General features: G+C 59.6%; 1 protein-coding gene across 2 annotated transcripts; it reads right to left on the bottom strand.

The window, feature by feature from the left end:
• Window positions 1–444: 444 nt before the first annotated feature.
• LOC148810689 (ras and Rab interactor 1-like) lies at window positions 445–17,674 on the bottom strand. Of its 2 annotated transcripts, none has more exons than XM_088909030.1 (11): window positions 17,363–17,674; window positions 11,124–11,309; window positions 9,845–9,959; window positions 8,670–8,742; window positions 7,655–7,746; window positions 6,392–6,924; window positions 5,597–6,071; window positions 4,571–4,876; window positions 4,362–4,493; window positions 3,626–3,789; window positions 445–2,405 (listed from the first exon to the last, which is right to left on the bottom strand). In XM_088909030.1, exons 2-11 carry the CDS (start codon window positions 11,307–11,309, stop codon window positions 2,076–2,078), a joined length of 2,406 nt encoding a protein of 801 aa, XP_088765156.1. In that variant the 5' UTR covers window positions 17,363–17,674; the 3' UTR covers window positions 445–2,075. The 2 variants fall into 2 exon arrangements, with proteins under 2 accessions (XP_088765156.1, XP_088765157.1); XM_088909031.1 differs by lacking the exon at window positions 17,363–17,674 and adding an exon at window positions 17,212–17,220.
• Between the last annotated feature and the right edge of the window lie 424 nt (window positions 17,675–18,098).

Raw genomic sequence — 18,098 nt, 5'->3', positions numbered from 1 at the left:
GAAGCAGCAAAACAGTGCCGATCATCTGTCCGTTTTCTAACCACTTCATACAGTTCAGGGTCACGGGGCAGCCAGAGCCTATCCCAGCAAGCAACGGGCGCAAGGTGGGGTACACCCTGGACGGGACGCCAGTCCATCACAGGACACACACAGACACAGGGCCAGTGTTCCCAGAAGCCAATCAACCCACCAGCGTGACTGTGGAAGAAAACACATCCGGACACAGGGGAACATGCAAACTCCCCACATACAGCACTCCAGGTCCGGAACTGAACCCAGGGCCCCAGCGCTGTGAGGCCACAGTGCTGACCACTGCACCACCCTCATTATTTAATGTAGATCACTAATTACTTTTACTAACGATCTTCCCTGTCTTGGTTGCTTTTGTACCCATATAGTAATACAGCTCCTTGTGCTCTTATTCGGAAAGAGGACAGACACAGCTTTTAGTAGAAATATTTATTTGGGTTTTAAACTGCGTTGAACCATTCAACACCACGACGAAACACAGAGATAATATTCATATAAATAATGAGACCAGCGGGAAGCGCGGCAGGCTGGGAATGCTGGGAGAGCTAGGGAGGAGCCTGGCGGAAGTATATACACTGTGCTTTCTCCCTGGAGGAGAGAATGGCCGCGGACCGTGAACACGTCGGGGGACGGAGCACACAAGGCCCTCGATGCCCAAGGACTACCTCACCTCCGCCCAAACACCGGGGGTCCGGTCAGAAAAAGCTGAGGCTGCAGGACGTGGGGATTCAGGCAAAGCAGAACAAATGAAAAACCCAAAGACTCCTCCCTAAAGCACAGGGTCAGAGCGTATTGATCCTCAAGAAACAAACAGGACCAGGACTGGACACCCCCGCAGGAGAGACAGCACCCCCCCCAGGACCTGGACTGGGAACCCCTGAAGGACCAGGACTGGGGATCCCTGCAGGAGAGACAGCGCCCCCCGCAGGACCGGGACTGGGGACCCCCGCAGGACCAGAACTGGGGACCCCTGCAGGAGAGACAGCGCCCCCCACAGGACTTCAATGGCACCAGTTGTGACACATTCTCCTGGCTACTGTTAACACCCTGAAGTGTAACACACACGCGTGTCACCAGTGTGAATCAGAGGGCACAGTGCAGTCAAGAATGTACAGTAAGAAGAACTCAAGACCAGTCAGAGATGAGAGAAGCTGCTCGGCCCATCAGCCCTGACTGGTCCTCAGTCGCTAATTGATCCCAGGAGCTCATCCAGCCATTTCTCGGAAGAAGCCAGGATGCAGGCTTCCACAACAGGGCTGGACAGCTTGTTCCACTCTCCCACCACCCTCTGTGTAAAGAAGTGCCTCCAGACGGTTTTTTTTAACAAAGCCAAACTATTGTCTTCAACCACATGGCTGGGCAGCTCGTTCCCCACTCCCACAACCCTTTGGGTAAAGACAAGCCTCCTTATCCAGGGTTATAAATGCATTTCCCTGTAGTTTCCTGCTCGTGCCTCACTGCTCATGTTGAAGAAGTCCTCTGGGTTGACACTGTCGGTGGTCTTAGGAGAAATGCGAACGCTTTCCTCGGGCACCGACGAAGCCAGCCCAGGGGCCTTAGGCAATGGGAATAATCAAATCGCACAGCGCCCTCTGGTGTCCACACTCCTCTCGCTGACTGCACTGTGACGCTCCAGCCAACAGAAGCCCGTTTTCAAGACACGCCGGATTTCCCCGGACAGCCACCGACCCCGCAGAGCGAGCAAGTCATGTGCTGCTCTAGCCCGTAGGCTCAAGGTGTAGCTTGTTCTGTTCTGGGGTATTTTCAGATCGCTCCGTTTCCAACAGCACAAGACGCTTCGCACCCCTGGAGAGTTCAAAGTTACCGGGTCAGTCTGTCCTAATCTGACTCGGAATGCTCCCGGATGGAGATCCTGTTGAAAGGTACCGACTCCGAAGCCCCCGGATCGCGGCTTTCCTTTGGGGGTACCACAAGTGGGGGGGGGGGGGTGCTTTCACTCCAGCCGAACAGCTTTTTCTAGTTTTCTCGGGGTGGGGGGTGAGGGGTGTATGGGGGGGGGGGGGAGAGGGGGAGTGAATCGCGGCTCAGGGGCCCGGGGACTCAGGCTGCTCCCCGAGATCCACAGCGCCCCCTCTGGTCAGCCTGCGCGCCTTGCCGGTGTCCTGGTCGCAGCGCTGGTAGGTCAGGGAGAAGCCGGCCCCCGCCTGCTGGAGGAGGTCCTGGTGCCGGGCCTGGGGGGGCAGGGCCCGCGTCTCGCCGCCGCTGCGCCAGTAGAGGGCGTAGTGCTCCGGTTCCGACACCCCGAATTTCTGGGCGCAGGCCTGTGCCAGGGTCTCCCCCGTGTCGCCTGGGCTCCAGAGCAGAGTCTTCACTGCACTGCTCTCGCCCTCCTGGAGCAGCACCCTGACGAACCTCTGCAACAGCAGCACCCCGGCATGAGGACACCCCCACTGCACAGGGGCTGCGCCGTCCCGAGCTCACTGTCCTCTAGCTGTGCTTTTACCCTGATCTCACTGGGCTCTACTGCGCTGTACTGTCCTTTTACCCTGATCTCACTGGGCTTTACTGCGCTGTACTGTGCTTTTACCCCGATCTCACTGGGCTCTACTGCGCTGTACTGTGCTTTTACCCTGATCTCACTGGGCTCTGCTGCGCTGTACTGTGCTTCTACCCCGATCTCACTGGGCTCTACTGCGCTGTACTGTGCTTTTACCCTGATCTCACTGGGCTCTACTGCACTGTACTGTGCTTTTACCCTGATCTCACTGGGCTCTACTGCGCTGTACTGTGCTTTTACCCCGATCTCACTGGGCTCTACTGCGCTGTACTGTGCTTTTACCCTGATCTCACTGGGCTCTACTGCGCTGTACTGTGCTTTTACCCTGATCTCACTGGGCTCTACTGCGCTGGACTGTGCTTTTACCCCGATCTCACTGGGCTCTACTGCGCTGTACTGTGCTTTTACCCTGATCTCACTGGGCTCTGCTGCGCTGTACTGTGCTTTTACCCTGATCTCACTGGGCTCTACTGCGCTGTACTGTGCTTTTACCCCGATCTCACTGGGCTCTACTGCGCTGTACTGTGCTTTTACCCTGATCTCACTGGGCTCGACTGCGCTGGGCTGTGCTTTTACCCTGATCTCACTGGGCTCTACTGCGCTGGGCTGTGCTTTTACCCTGATCTCACTGGGCTCTACTGCGCTGTACTGTGCTTTTACCCCGATCTCACTGGGCTCTACTGTGCTTTGCTGTGCTTTCACCCCGATCTCACTGGGCTTTGCTGTGCTGTACTGTGCTTTTACCCTGATCTCACTGGGCTCTACTGCGCTGGGCTGTGCTTTTACCCTGATCTCACTGGGCTCTACTGCGCTGGGCTGTGCTTTTACCCTGATCTCACTGGGCTCTACTGCGCTGTACTGTGCTTTCACCCCGATCTCACTGGGCTCTACTGTGCTTTGCTGTGCTTTCACCCCGATCTCACTGGGCTTTGCTGTGCTGTACTGTGTTTTTACCCTGATCTCACTGGACTTCATAAAGAGCTTATCATACTAAGAAACTCATTCTGATGTGCTGCCCTTAGAAAGTACCAACCGGAACGATGTGTGTGTCTGCGTGTGTGTGGATACACCCCTGACCTGGCTGTGCTGGGACGCCTCCTGGCTGACCTCACCGGCCCGGCGCAGGCTCCACCCCTTCAGCGCCTCCCGTGCCTCCCACGTCAGCCCGCTCGGGGGCGGGGCCTCCTGCTGGCTCTTGATCAGCGACAGGCTGGCGTAGACGCTCGTCAGGTAGTATCCAGCTGGGGGCGGGACATGCAAGAAATGCAGGAACTTCAGCCTGACCAATCAGGGGAACACTGTGACACGGTCACGCCTGGCCACTACGCTTAACTTTCACTCGGATTAAAGCCGTTGTGTCTCGTGTGCGGGTCTGGGGACGGCAGGGCGCAGACACCCCCAGATCCACCCTCACAGAGCTGCGCAGTGCCCTGACAGATTCCCAGCAGCCTGTCCGGCGGCTACAGGAACAGGCTGTATGGGCCGTGGGAACGATCGGACGTTCACGGCTTCGGAGCCGGACAGGAGGCAGGTGGACACGACGGGGGGCTTGAGGCCTCCCAGTCAGCGGCCTGTGGAGATGTAAATTTCACACCTCTGAGAGCCGACAGAAGCCTTTGTCTGGAGAGCTGAAACCGTGGTGCTGCATGTGGACGCACATCAGAGCAGAACAACACTGACTCATTCCAGTTTGCAGAAAATAAACCTGAACAGGAGTGGGTGTGCACAGACAGCTTGTGAGCGACTGCTGCTGCCTGCGGGGGTGGGGGTGTTCTGTTCGGGACAGGCCGGGCCCGGCGGGTCTCGCTCTCACCCTCTCCCATCAGCCAGGTGGGCTCCAGCAGCTCCATCATGTACTCCACCTCCAGGGGGAGCTCCGGCAGGCCGCACTGCACCAGGACGTAGGACAGGGCCGGCAGGAACTCATCGGCGCCGCACTCCTGCCCTGCGCGGGGAGCATGGGGGAGGGTCAGACCAGCGGGGTGGCAGGAGGGGGGCGGGGGCTCGGGGGGTGACACTCACCAGGGAGCGTCCTCATGGCCCTGTAGACGCACTTGCAGGCCTGCAGCAGCAGCACCACCTTGTCCACGGGCGAGTAGGTGCGTGGCATCAGCGCCAGCTTCTGGCGCACCCTCTCCACGCCGCGGGCATCCGGCACGCCCACCCGCACCCCGAAGCGCTCCAGCGCCCCCTCGCGCGCCCGCTGCAGGCTGTCGGCCATGAGCTGCGTCGAGCCGTCCTGCGCGTGCAGCGCCCGCAGCGCAACGTCGACCTGGGGCTTCAGGGGCTTCAGGACGCAGCGGTACAGGGCCTTCTCCAGGGCGAAGTCTGCAGGGAGAGAGCAGGACTGCAGCTCCCACAAGACACCACTGGAGAGAGCAGGACTACAGTTCCCACAAGACACCCCTGCAGAGAGCAGGACTACAGCTCCCACAAGATACCCCTGGAGAGAGCTGGCCTACAGCTCCCACAAGACACCCCTGCAGAGAGCAGGACTACAGCTCCCACAAGACACCCCTACAGAGAGCAGGACTACAGCTCCCACAAGACGTCCCTGCAGAGAGCAGAACTACAGCTCCCAAAAGACACTCCTGCAGAGAGCAGGACTACAGCTCCCAAAAGACACCCCTGCAGAGCAGGACTACAGCTCCCACAAGACACCCCTGCAGAGAGAAGGACTACAGCTCCCACAAGACACCCCTGCAGAGAGCAGGACTACAGCTCCCAAAAGACACCCCTGCAGAGCAGGACTACAGCTCCCACAAGACACCCCTGCAGAGAGAAGGACTACAGCTCCCACAAGACACCCCTGCAGAGAGCAGGACTACAGCTCCCAAAAGACTTCTCTTCTCTTTTCAGCAGGGAATAAACCTATTACTTGTTCCATTAAATTCTTACTATTGTTCACCAATCCCGGGACAGGAACAGTGCGCGGTTGTGCGTACGTGTGTCTGCTCAGTTTGGTGTTGCCCGCTGGTTTTGAGGCTCGACTCCTGCCTGGCGCTCAACGTCCCCCCCCCCCGCCTGCGGGCATGCTGGGACTCGTACCTTTCTCCTCGTCGGGCAGCAGGGTCTCGATGGGCGGCTGCAGCTCGCCGCACTCCAGCAGGAAGCTCTTGGCCTGCGTGAGGAAGAGCCGCAGCCCCTGCAGCAGGGCGCCGCCGGACCCCGGCGCCTCCCGGCCCTCCCGCTGCGCGCGCAGGAAGTCCTGCACCAGCGCGCCGAAGGCCGTGCGCCGGTCGCGGGACAGCTCCTCCGCCAGCCGCGCCACGCGCTTCTCGGGGGCGAAGAAGGACATGAAGGCGGCGCTCATCTTGCGCAGCGCGGAGGCGGGCTGGCGGGCCAGGGGGGCGGCCGGCGAGCTGGTGCCCCTCACCAGCGGGGGGCGCTCCGCGCTCTCCTCCGCCTCCTCCAGGCTGCTGAGGGAGCTGCTGCTGTCCAGCTCGCTCAGAGACGGGGCGCGGCGGCGCTCCAGGACCAGCCCCCCCTCCCCGGCGCCGTCGTCGGGGGCCTCCTCCCTGCCCTGGGACAGGGGGCACAGCAGGAGACGTCAGCGCTCGGGGGTACAGAGACCCCACATTTCCATCACGACACCCCCCAACCCCCCAAGAGGAAACCCCCCCTCCCTTGCTCTCAATACCCTCCCCTACCAGCAAGGGGCGACCCCATATCGCTGCCCACTCCGACTCCACCTGGGCAGGGGGGTGGGGCGCGAGCCCCTGTCTCCGTGCAGACACTGCACCCCCCCGTTGTCACCCAAGAGCGATACCTCTGGGCGCCCCCATTCTTACAGCCCAGGCTACCCTGGAAGCCCCCCCCCCCCCCCAAGACGGGGGGCAGTACCTGCAGCAGCGTTCGGGGCATCTGGTACCCCTCCTCCTCCTCGGCGGTGGGGGACAGGGTGGACCGGCCCCGCAGGAGCGCCCCCACCACGGCCCCCCTCTGGAACAGGGCGCAGGGCTGCATGTAGTCCGAGGCGTCGTCCCCGTCCCCGCGGGGCCCCTGGGGGTCCGGGCGGGGGGCGCCCTTGGCCAGCAGCGGGGGCGGGGGCGGCGGGGCGGCCGGCGGCGACGACAGCGGGCTGGACGTCTCCGTGGAGACGCGCACCTTCAGGCTGCGCTTGAACTGGTGCCGCTTCAGCAGAGCCCCCCGGCCGGGGGGCTCCTGCAGGAAGAGGGGGTTCAGGAAGCACAGCGCCCCCCGGCCCGCGCCGCAGTCCAGCTCCAGGGGGCTGCGCGTCCGGATCGGGCAGAACTCCTGCAAGAGGGAGGGGGCCTCCGGGGGCGTGGCGCAGTCCTGGGGCGCCGGGGGGGGCGGCTCGGCCGGCGGGGGCCCGTTGCGGGGACCCCGGAAGTTCAGGGGCGAGCTCCAGAACTCTGGGGGCGGGAAAGGACCGGACATCCCGTCAGGGGCAGGAGAGGAGGACACGGGGCAGGACTGCAGGAACAACCCCCCCCACACACAGGCCCAGAGCTGCACAGCCCCCTCCATCACAACACCACGAGGAGTGACACAGGGAGAGACGGGGCGAGGGAGAGTGAGACAGGGAGAGGGGGTGAGAGAGAGTGAGACAGGGAGAGGGGGTGAGAGGGAGTGAGAGAGAGTGAGACAGGGAGAGGGGGTGAGAGGGAGTGAGACAGGGAGAGGGGGTGAGAGAGAGTGAGAGAGAGTGAGACAGGGAGAGGGGGTGAGAGGGAGTGAGAGGAGGTGAGAAAGAGTGAGACAGGGTGAGGCAGTGAGAGGGGGTGAGAGAGAGTGAGACAGGGAGAGGGGGTGAGAGAGGGTGAGAGAGAGTGAGACAGGGAGAGGGGGTGAGAGAGAGTAAGACAGGGAGAGGGGGTGAGAGGGAGTGAGAGGAGGTGAGAAAGAGTGAGACAGGGTGAGGCAGTGAGAGGGGGTGAGAGAGAGTGAGACAGGTTGAGGGAGTGAGAGTGGGTGAGAGAGAGTGAGACAGGGAGAGGCAGTGAGAGGGGGTGAGAGAGAGTGAGACAGGTTGAGGGAGTGAGAGTGGGTGAGAGAGAGTGAGACAGGGAGAGGCAGTGAGAGGGGAGTGAGAGTGAGACAGGTTGAGGGAGTGAGAGGGGGTGAGACAGGGTGAGGACCTACCCACGCCCATGTGTGAAATGGACTCCAGCTGCTTGTGCGAGGTTGCCTTGGCGATGGCCTCGGGGAGCTCCAGGGTGAAGGGCAGCACATCCCTGCAGTGAGAGCGGGAGTCAGACTCTCCCTGCCAGAGCATTATCCCACCCACACACCCCACACACACACACCCCACATACACACCCCACATACACACCCCACCCACATCCCACCCACACACCCCACACATCCCACACATCCCACACACACACCCCACACACACACACCCCACATACACACCCCACATACACACCCCACATACACACCCCACACATCCCACACATCCCACACACACACCCCACACACACACACCCCACATACACACCCCACCCACATCCCACCCACACACCCCACACACACACACCCCACATACACACCCCACATACACACCCCACATACACACCCCACCCACATCCCACCCATCCCACACACACACCCCACACACACACACCCCACATACACACCCCACCCACATCCCACCCACATCCCACCCACACCCCACACATCCCACACACCCCACACACACACACCCCACATACACACCCCACATACACACCCCACCCACATCCCACCCATCCCACACACACACCCCACACACACACACCCCACATACACACTCCACCCACATCCCACCCACACACCCCACACACACACACACCACATACACACCCCACATACACACCCCACATACACACCCCACCCACATCCCACCCATCCCACACACACACCCCACACACACACACCCCACATACACACCCCACCCACATCCCACCCACACACCCCACACATCCCACACACCCCACCCACACACCCCACCCACATCCCACCCACACATCCCACACACCCCACCCACACCCCACCCACATCGAGACCCTCGCTCCGGACCTGCGGTCAGTACCGGACTGGAGAGTGACTGAGCCCCGAGCCCGGGCTGTCCGGACCTGCGGTCAGCACCGGACGGGAGAGTGACCGAGACCCTCACCTGCTGATGCAGTAGAAGGCGATGAGCCGGCACAGGTCTGGGAAGCTGATGGCTGAGCTCTCCAAGGAGAAGGCTGCAAGACAGGGCAGGCAGGGACTCAGACTGGGAGGGGGTCCGGACAGGGGGGGCATGCAGAGGGCAGGGATAATGAACCCAAGAGCCGAGGGGAAACGAGAGACTTTATTCCGAACCAGAAACGGGTGGATCTGGAGGGATAGAGAGAGGAGATCAGACAGAGGCAGCCCCTCTGTCCCTGGGGGTTTGATTCAGCTAGACTGTTTATCATACTAATTAACATTCACGTATCACGTAATTAATGCATCAAATTGATTAACGGAGCAAGCAGAAATGGAGACGCTAGAAATTATGGGATGCCAGGATTTATGGGCTAGAAAGTGGAACTGTGTCAGAACCTGCTTGTCTCGAGCAGTGTCTTATATCGTCGACAGAGCTATAACAAACAGTTTACGTCCAGGGCAATGTCATTGCGAATGGAACTTCATATACAGGAAGCAGAGCTGGAAAACCCATCAGCTGCTTCAGCCGTCTAGCTTTGTGAAACGGTCACATGTCCCGTAACAGGGAGAAAAAGCAGAGACAGAATTCAAGATGGACAGGCAGGAGAAGCAGAGAGATTTAAATTAGGATTAAAGATGTAGAGACAGAGAAAGCAGAGACAGGTCTTAGGATGGAAAGGCAGGAGAAGCAGAGACAGATTCCAGTATGGACAGACAGAAGAAGCAGAGACAAATCTAAGGATGGACAGACAGAAGAAGCAGAGTCAGATTCAAGGATGGACAGACAGAAGAAGCAGAGACAGATCTAAGGATGGACAGGCAGGAGAAGAAGAGACAGATCTAAGGATGGACAGACAGGAAAAGCAGAGACAGATCTAAGGATGGACAGACAGAAGAAGCAGAGACAGATCTAAGGATGGACAGACAGAAGAAGCAGAGACAGATCTAAGGATGGACAGACAGGAGAAGACGAGACAGATCTAAGGCTGGACAGACAGGAGAAGAAGAGACAGATCTAAGGATGGACAGACAGAAGAAGCAGAGTCAGATTCAAGGATGGACAGACAGGAGAAGCAGAAGCACAGATAAGCTGAGATGCAGACACGGAGACACAGACAGAGAGAGGCCCCAGGTGCCTGGCGCCCGCTCCACACTCACTGGAGCCCTCTGCGCGGATGATGAACTGCTTGACGAAGGAGGGCATGCTGTCGTCCGCCAGCCGCACACACAGCACCTTCTTCTGAGACGTGTTGGACTTCCGCACCAGGAAGGTCTGCACAGGGACAAGCACAGCTCGAGAGACTCATCCCAGCGTCCCCGCGTCCCCGAGACTCCCGCTGCACAGCGGCCTGCTCCGTGTCGGGACTTACCCACCCGCTGGGCTCTCGTGCAGCCTGAACTCTCGAGGGCTAGAGGGCTGGGTCCAATACGGAGATCTGCCCGAAGCATCACAGGACACTGTCCTAAAGTCCTGTGCTGCTCCAGGCCCCCATTAACCTTTAACCCCTCTTCTGCTGCTTGTGAACTCTCCCAGCAGGCACCTCTCCAGGGTCTGGATCAGGGGTTCCCTGTGCTGGTGCTGGACACCCCCACGCCTGCTCGGCTGCGTTCAGTTACTCAGTCTGCCCCCTCACTGCCGCGACAATAATCAGATCAATCCGAACTGCTCGTTACGGCTCCCACACCTGCAGCTGCAGCTGCAGCAGGAGCTGGAGCTGGAGCTGCTGTATTTTGCCAGTGAAAGAAGATCCCAGACCTGGGACTAGAAGCCCAGTGCAGATAGTCCAGCGAAGCAGCTGCTGATGGGACGTCAGGCTGCAGGTATCGCCTGAGGGAGGGGGGAGTGGAGACCAGCAGGTGTGGGGTCAGCAGGACCAGTATCAGGAACCCCTGCCCCAGACCAAGAGGGCAGGGATGCCCAATTAGCTCTTTAATGACAATATCGGCCCGGAAACAATTAAGGAGCCGCAGGTGGAGCAGGTTGGAGAAGATCAGAGTGGATCGGAGTGGATCGGAATGAAGCAGAACTGAGCGGAGTGCATCGGAACGGATCGAAGTGGATCAGAGTGGACCGGAGCAGAAAGGATCGAAGCAGATCGGAGTGGATCAGAATGGATCAGAGTGGACAGGAGCAGAAAGGATCGAAGCGGATCGGAGTGAATCAGAGTGGATCGGAGTGGACTGGAGTGGATCAGAGTGGACCGGAGTGGACCGGAGCAGAAAGGATCGAAGCGGATCAGAGTGGATCAGAGTGGATCGGAGTGGACTGGAGCGGATCAGAGTGGACCGGAGTGGACCGGAGCAGAAAGGATCGAAGCGGATCAGAGTGGATCAGAGTGGATCGGAGTGGACCGGAGCGGATCAGAGTGGACCGGAGTGGACCGGAGCAGAAAGGATCGAAGCGGATCAGAGTGGATCGCCCCCCCCAGCGCCTCACCCCCGGCGGCTCCCTCTGCAGGATGTGCAGGGCGGTGGCGGAGTTGACGGACAGCTGCAGCCAGACGGGGTGGGTGAGCAGGAGGCGGTCCAGCACGCTGATGCTCCTCAGGGAGCCCCTGTGCGCCGGCCGCGGCTCTGCGGGCTGCTGGGGCTCGGGATAGTCGTACACCGGCTCCTCCTGCATCTGGAACACAGGGCACACAGGCAGCACTGAGCTGGGGCACCAGGGACTGCTGTCAGGACACGAAGTACTGCTGTTCACAAAGAGTGGTGGGAGTGTGGAACAAAGAGGACAGTGGTCCATCACAGGACACCCACACACACCCCAGACAGGACAGCGGTCCATCACAGGACACACACACAGCCTGGACAGGAGAGCGGTCCATCACAGGACACACACACACACACACACACACACACACACACACACACACACACACACACACACAGCCTGGACAGGAGAGCGGTCCATCACAGGACACACACACACCCTGGACAGGACAGCGGACCATCTCAGGACACACACACACCCTGGACAGGACAGGGGTCCATCACAGGACACACATTCTATTAAAGAAAGAGGAACAGGCAGATCTTGGCTAATCACACATTTCTTTCTCCAGAAGCTATATTTACCTCATCCTCCTTCCTCCGAACCGCGATGAACTCCGAGCTCTTCCTCTTTCGGAAATCTGAGTCACGCCGCGCGTGACTTTCCCCCGCAGCCCTCCCACCCCGCCCCACGCCACCCCACGCCCCCCGTCGGAACCCAGGATTCCCCAGAGCGGCACGAGGAACAGACACTGGACGATCCCGATTCCCTCGGCTCTTCCACACCGTCGGGGATTCGGGAAAAGCGAACCTGCCCAGAACTAGTCTCGCCACGTGAAGACACAAAACAGCCAGGAGAGGACTTGAGTATTTTTCTGAAGATTCAGTACCGCAGGGGAAACCGGTCAGGAAGTGAGGAGCAGAGGCTCTAGAGGAAGGGCACAAACGATAAGGAGGCCCAGAATGACCCGTCAGGGTCTCCTGCCGGACCCTGACAGCTGGCTCCGGCCAATCCTCGTCCAACCAGCTTCGGACCGCCGAGCTGACCCGGGCCATTGCGCAAGAGACTCTAAACCTAGGGTGGCGCAGGGGTCAGCGTCGGTGCCTTTCAGCGCGGGGGCCCCGGGTCCGATTCTGGACCTGAGGTGCTGTCTGTGTGGAGTGTGCATGTTCTCCCCAGGTTGGCCTGGGTCTCCTCCAGGCGCTCCGGTTTCCCAGGCGGGTTAGTGAGCTTCTGGGAAAACCGGCGGCCCCGGTGTGAGTGTGTGTCTGCGTGTGCTGCTGGGATAGGCTCTCCCTCCCCAGAGACCCTGAACTGGAAGGAGAGGTTAGAAAGTGGATGGATGAAACTATAACAGAGAGCTTAAAGTCTTGTAGTGATGTACAGAACTGGGAAGTAGTGGCGCGAAGGCGCTCACCTCCACCTGTCTGACGCAACGCCTCTCTCCCACAGCTCGCTGCGGGAGGGGCGTGCGGCACGGGCTGAGATCGCCTGGAGCGAGCCCCGGCCCCCCCCCCCGGGAAGCCTCCCAGTCCCACCGGGCTAATAATAAACCCGCCATCTGGCCGGCGCGTCAGCGCACACGCGCGCCAGGACACCCACCGATCGAGCACAAGCGAGGGGGGGGAGACGGCGAGGAAGAAGCGACCGTCCAAATAAGGAATCCGAAGAGGACGCGCGCGGGGGTGGGAGTTATAAAAAAACCCAGCGGCTTCGAGACGCGACTGGGGCCTTTTCGGCTCTGGGGGGCCGGGGGTGGGACAGCACCCTTCCATTACGTCTTCGGCACCCGTGAAAAGTTTGTTTCTGGGGGGGGGGGGGGAGGAAAAATAAAGTGAACAGAGCCCATCTGGGCTTCAGAGCGCCCGCCCGCCCGAGCTCTCAGAACTCCGAGTGGCGGCTGTGTGGGCTGCCGATCCCTTCTCCAGCAGAACAGCAGATGGTTGCCATGGAGACTGAGGCCTACACATCCTCCCCAGTCCTCCCACTCGATTGCCAGCCTGCCCCACCCTGAGAGAGAGGCTTTCGGGGAGGGGGAGGAGGGGAGCAGGCCGGGACCTGTTGGCACGGCAGGGAGTGACGAGTGATTTATTTTTATTTTTGAGTTGTTTCAGGTCTGAACAAGGGAGACTGTTTTTCTGGGCCGAGAACTAGGCGTTAAACCTTTGCTTGCTTCGGTAGAAGGTGGCAAAATCTTTAAATCCTGAAAATCTTAAAGGGGGGGGGCACGAACTCTGAAAATCTGCAAAAAAGGGGTACACGCACCCCACGTTCATTTCCTCGTCCACGGGAGGAAGATGGAGGTTCAAAAACAAATAAAGAAAAAAGTTGGAAAACTCCCCCGTGTGAGACTCACTGCCAGGCGAACTTTGACCCCGCTTGATCCGACCAGAAGAAAGTTCCCAGGCGGGCCATAGTTTCTCCCAAGTTTATCCCAAGAGGGAGGCAGGAGGGCAGGATTCCTTGGAACACGCTCCCCAGCCATGCAGTCAAAGCGCATCTCCCTGGATTCTCCCAAGAAACAGCTGGAGGAGATGTAATTCTTGACTGGCAGCATGTCTTGCGTTCCACGAATTTTGTTTGCACACACGCAGAAAAAGGAAGAGGAATGAGTTCTGATCTCCACGGACTTTGCTCCACACACGCAGAAAGGAAGAAGGAATGGCGGCCCATCCAGGACTGAGAACAGGTGGCTCTTCTTTACACAAAGAGTGGTGGGAGTCTGGAACCGAACGCCCTCCCCCTCCGCCTCCCTGGGCTTCGCCACACTGGAGCCGACTGCGCTGGATCTGTTGAGGACGGGACCCTCGGGCCAGCGGGCCCCTGGACGCTCCCAGACAGCTGAGGGAGCTGCTGTCCCCCGAATCCCAGCGAAGCCGCTCCGCTGTTCTGCAGCTTAACCAGATCCGCACGGTTCTACTCACCCCCCCCCATCGCCCCCACCCCCCAGCACCCACACTGCACCCACACTGCACTCTGCTCGCCATCGAGACGCCCGCCTTTTACACACGCTTTCGTGTTTTTACCCTGATCTCACTGGGCTCTTCTGCGCTGTGCTGTGCTTTTACCCCGATCTCACTGGGCTCTACTGCACTGTACTGTGCTTTTACCCCGATCTCACTGGGCTGTACTGCGCTGTACTGTGCTTTTACCCCGATCTCACTGGGCTCTACTGCACTGTGCTGTGCTTTTACCCTGATCTCACTGGGCTCTACTGCGCTGGACTGTGCTTTTACCCTGATCTCACTGGGCTTTACTGCGCTGTACTGTGCTTTTACCCTGATCTCACTGTTTATAGCACAGCGAACTTGTCCAGGGCTGCAGACAGATACTGCCCACTCTCTGCGCTCAGCTGGTGTCCAGTCAGCCGGTGTCGACAGTCACGTTGAATTGCACACCGAAGCAGGTGGGTGGTGTGTGTGTGTGTGTTGGCAAAAGGAAGGAAAACTAATTTGCGCGTCGCGCAGCGGGCTGAGAAAGACTGAGCAGTCTCTCTTTCCAGAGCCCTCACAGCCAGACTTGCCCGCAAAACACAAACAAACCACAAGTTCAAAACAGGATGACATCTAACAGCAAAACCCAGACTCAACCGCTTTGCGGCTGCAGACGCGCGGGGGGTCGCTGGGGCCCCCCAGTCCTGGGCGGCTCTCCAGCGCCACCCGCAGGACAAGCAGGGCGCTCGGATTCTGTGACTCCCGCTGGGAGAGAAAGCACAGCCCACGCACAGCTCCTCTTATGTAACCCCTTCGAGCAGCTGAGAGAGGAAGGCGAGAGAGCTAAAAAAAGGCACTAACTCACTCGCGCCCCCTCACCCTGACTCCCGGGGTCTCACATCCCACCGGAGGGACCGTGCACAGGGGCTGGGATAACCCTCTGGGACCGGGACGTGACCCCTGCTGCCCGATGGGACTCCACACCGGAGCAGTCGCGGATGAGCTACCCCAGTTCACCCTCCCGTCCACCCGCCCACAGAGCAGGGAGAGCAACGGATATCCCTCCATCTATCCGGCTCTCCTCTCTCCCTCCGATTCTTCTGGCTCAGGGTCACGGGGGAGCCGGAGTCTCTCCGCAAGGCCAGTCCATCCCAGGACACACACACACTCACACACACTCACACCAGGGCCAGCTTTCCCAGGAGCCAATTAACCCACCAGCATGTCTTTGGACTGTTTGGGTGGTGGGGGGGGGGGGACATGCAAACTCCACACAGACAGTACCCCAGGCCCCAGAATTGAACTCGGGACCCCGAGTAGCACCACTACTCAGAGACTGGACCTGGTCCTGCGGGGGTCCAGCCAGCTCCAGACCCGGCTTTAGTGATTCAGGAGCCCCAGGCTTCCCCAGATGTGCAGGACCAGCAGGCCCAGTGGGGTCTGGACTAGGGGCGGTCTGGGGTGGGGTCTCCCGGCGGACAGCAGGCCGGCAGCTCGGGCGCTCTGCGGACAGCCCCACCCCCCCCGCCATCCCCGGATCTGTTTACATCAGCACAGCGGGCTTCGCAGAGGACGATGCCACCCCAGCGTGCTCGCTGGCGAGCAGCAAATTAACGGCTTCGTTAAAGCCCGTAATCGCAGGGCGCCGTTCACCTCCCCGGAGGCAGAAGTCACTTTCTGTCTCCTCTCGGGCGGAGGCGGGGCACGGGGCTCAGGAGTCCCGGGATCAGGCGCGTGTGGGACACATCTCCTGGGAATGGTAGCCCGTTCAGCTGAGCGGAAATACGATCCCGCGTCCGGTTGAGCCCGCACGCTTGGGAGCACCGCAGGGGCGCAGCAGCCCGCTCATGGGGTACAGGAGTCCACCACGTCACACCTGGAGAAGGCTCCACAGCCGAAAGGTGGTGTTTCCTTCCTTCTCTCTCCAGCAGGGAATAAACCCGTTACCTGCTCCTCTGCAGCCTGCGCCTGCTGACGCAGACACCTACAGTACTTGAACTGCTGTACATATATACACTATATACACTGTATACACTGTATACACTATATATACATGCAGATTTAAGTCATCAAGTCATCAGGTTCCCCAAGCGATCCCCGCTGAGGGACTTTAGGGTCGCACTGCCCGGGTTAACTGGACCGAACCCGTTCCCTCCTCCTGAGCTTTCGGAAAACGCGTGGAGACCGCGCGTGTACTAAGTGACGGTGTATTGATCCGAACTGGGCTTCGGATCTGCTCCGCGCGACCCTGCGGCACGTTAACAGTATATCGACACCTCTAGCGCTTGAACCGGGGTGCAGGGCAGCTTCCCCCCCCCCCCCCCAGCAGTTTCGAACACAGTCGTTTCGGTGACGTTTGATTATCACATCGATCGGCCAGACTTCACTGCCGGTGCTCAAGACACGAGACCCGCGAGAGAGGTTCAAACGGATCCGGCCACAGCTAAGAGCTCGTCAGATCTGTCACGCCGACGGGATACTTCGATGTTCTGAAATCTTTGCTAAAAAGCGCTGTCCGTTAACAGCGCATCTTGCCGGACCTCCACTGTCTCCCTGCCTCACCGTCTCACTGTCTCCCTGCCTCACTGCCTCAATGTCTCACCGTCTCCCTGCCTCAGTTCCCCGCTGCCTCAGAGTCTCGGTGTCTCACTGTCTCCCCGTCTCCCTGGCTCAGTGTCTCACTGTCTCGTCGCCTCAGTTCCTCGCTGCCTCAGTGTCTCGGTGTCTCGGTGTCTCACTGTCTCCCCGTCTCCCCGTGTCCGTCTCTCCGCGGAGCTGAAAGATGAAGTCACCCAGCGTGGCACCGGTACCGGCTGGTTACCCGCGCAGGAGCGACACTTGCAGAACCGCGCGTCCCCTGTCCACAGGTGTGCGCGGGGTAGACGGAGAGAGGTTTCCACCTCGACACACACACACTTACTTACTTTCCCCGGAGATTCGCTCCTTTATGTCCGGCTTCGCCTGTGCCGGTCTTCACACACACGCACACACACACATATCAGCCGGCAAGACTGACTCCGGGTCTCAGCGAGCCCCCCTACCGCGCCGCCTCCTCCCCCCTCGCCGAGGTAACCTCCCTCTCCTCGCCTTTAATTTCCTACCTGCGTGACCCCCCGCCTCCCAGCACCTACTGCCGCCTCAGTCCGGGCGAGTCTGCGCCTGGGAACGGCTGCCCGTCCCGGGGAGACTCCGCATTCCGGACGCGCTGCGGAGCCCCAGAAACTCCCGACGCCAACCGCCGGTGGGACCTACCTTCGTGGCTCTCGGGGCGCTGGCGGGTGTGCCGCTGGGGGGTCCCGGGAGAGGCTCGCTGGTCGCTGTCCTAGCTCCTCTCCATGCCGGGGAAGGGCGGCGAGACTCGAGCCGGTCGGGAAGCTCTCGTCCGAGTGACGCGAGAGACCTCGATAAAGTCGTGATTCAAGCTTTGCTCACTCCTCGGCTCCCCTGCGTCTGCACTCCTCTTAACTCGCTCGCTTCCTGATGTCAGCGTCAAACTTTTTTTTTTTACAGTTGGGAACAGGTCGGAGTTGAGCTGCGCGCATGCTCGCCGGCAGCCCGCGTCTGTCTGATCCCCTGCGAGAGAAGATATTTCTACAAAAAAAAAAATAGAAAAAACACCCCCGTACAACACCGACTGCCGTGCGTTCAAGGGATTCAGACGCAGGAGGAAGAAAGAGGAGCTGGACTTTTTTTCCTTCCAAAATGGAATAGTAATAAGACAGTATATTATCAGTACCGGAAGATGTTTGTATCTTGAACTTTATTTGCGTGGCCTATGAATTGGCGCTGCCAAATGATTAGTTGTTATAACAATTGTCGATCATAATTCATCTACATTGAGAGGCATTTAGGACAGTTCCGATGTTAACATGTGAGAGACTCGCTCTCTGCTGCACGGATCACACGCTGGGCCGCGGCTCGGTCGACTTTCCTCTCCTGTAGGACTGGGTTCTGATTCTGGCAGGTGTGGGAATTCTCGGGTGAGAGT

Source organism: Atractosteus spatula (genome assembly GCF_055471065.1).
Source record: "Atractosteus spatula isolate fAtrSpa1 chromosome 24 unlocalized genomic scaffold, fAtrSpa1.hap1 SUPER_24_unloc_1, whole genome shotgun sequence".
Taxonomy (NCBI): Eukaryota; Metazoa; Chordata; class Actinopteri; order Semionotiformes; family Lepisosteidae; genus Atractosteus; species Atractosteus spatula.
The sequence above is the reverse complement of the archived record's forward strand: the minus strand, read 5'-3'. Positions and strand labels throughout refer to the sequence as shown.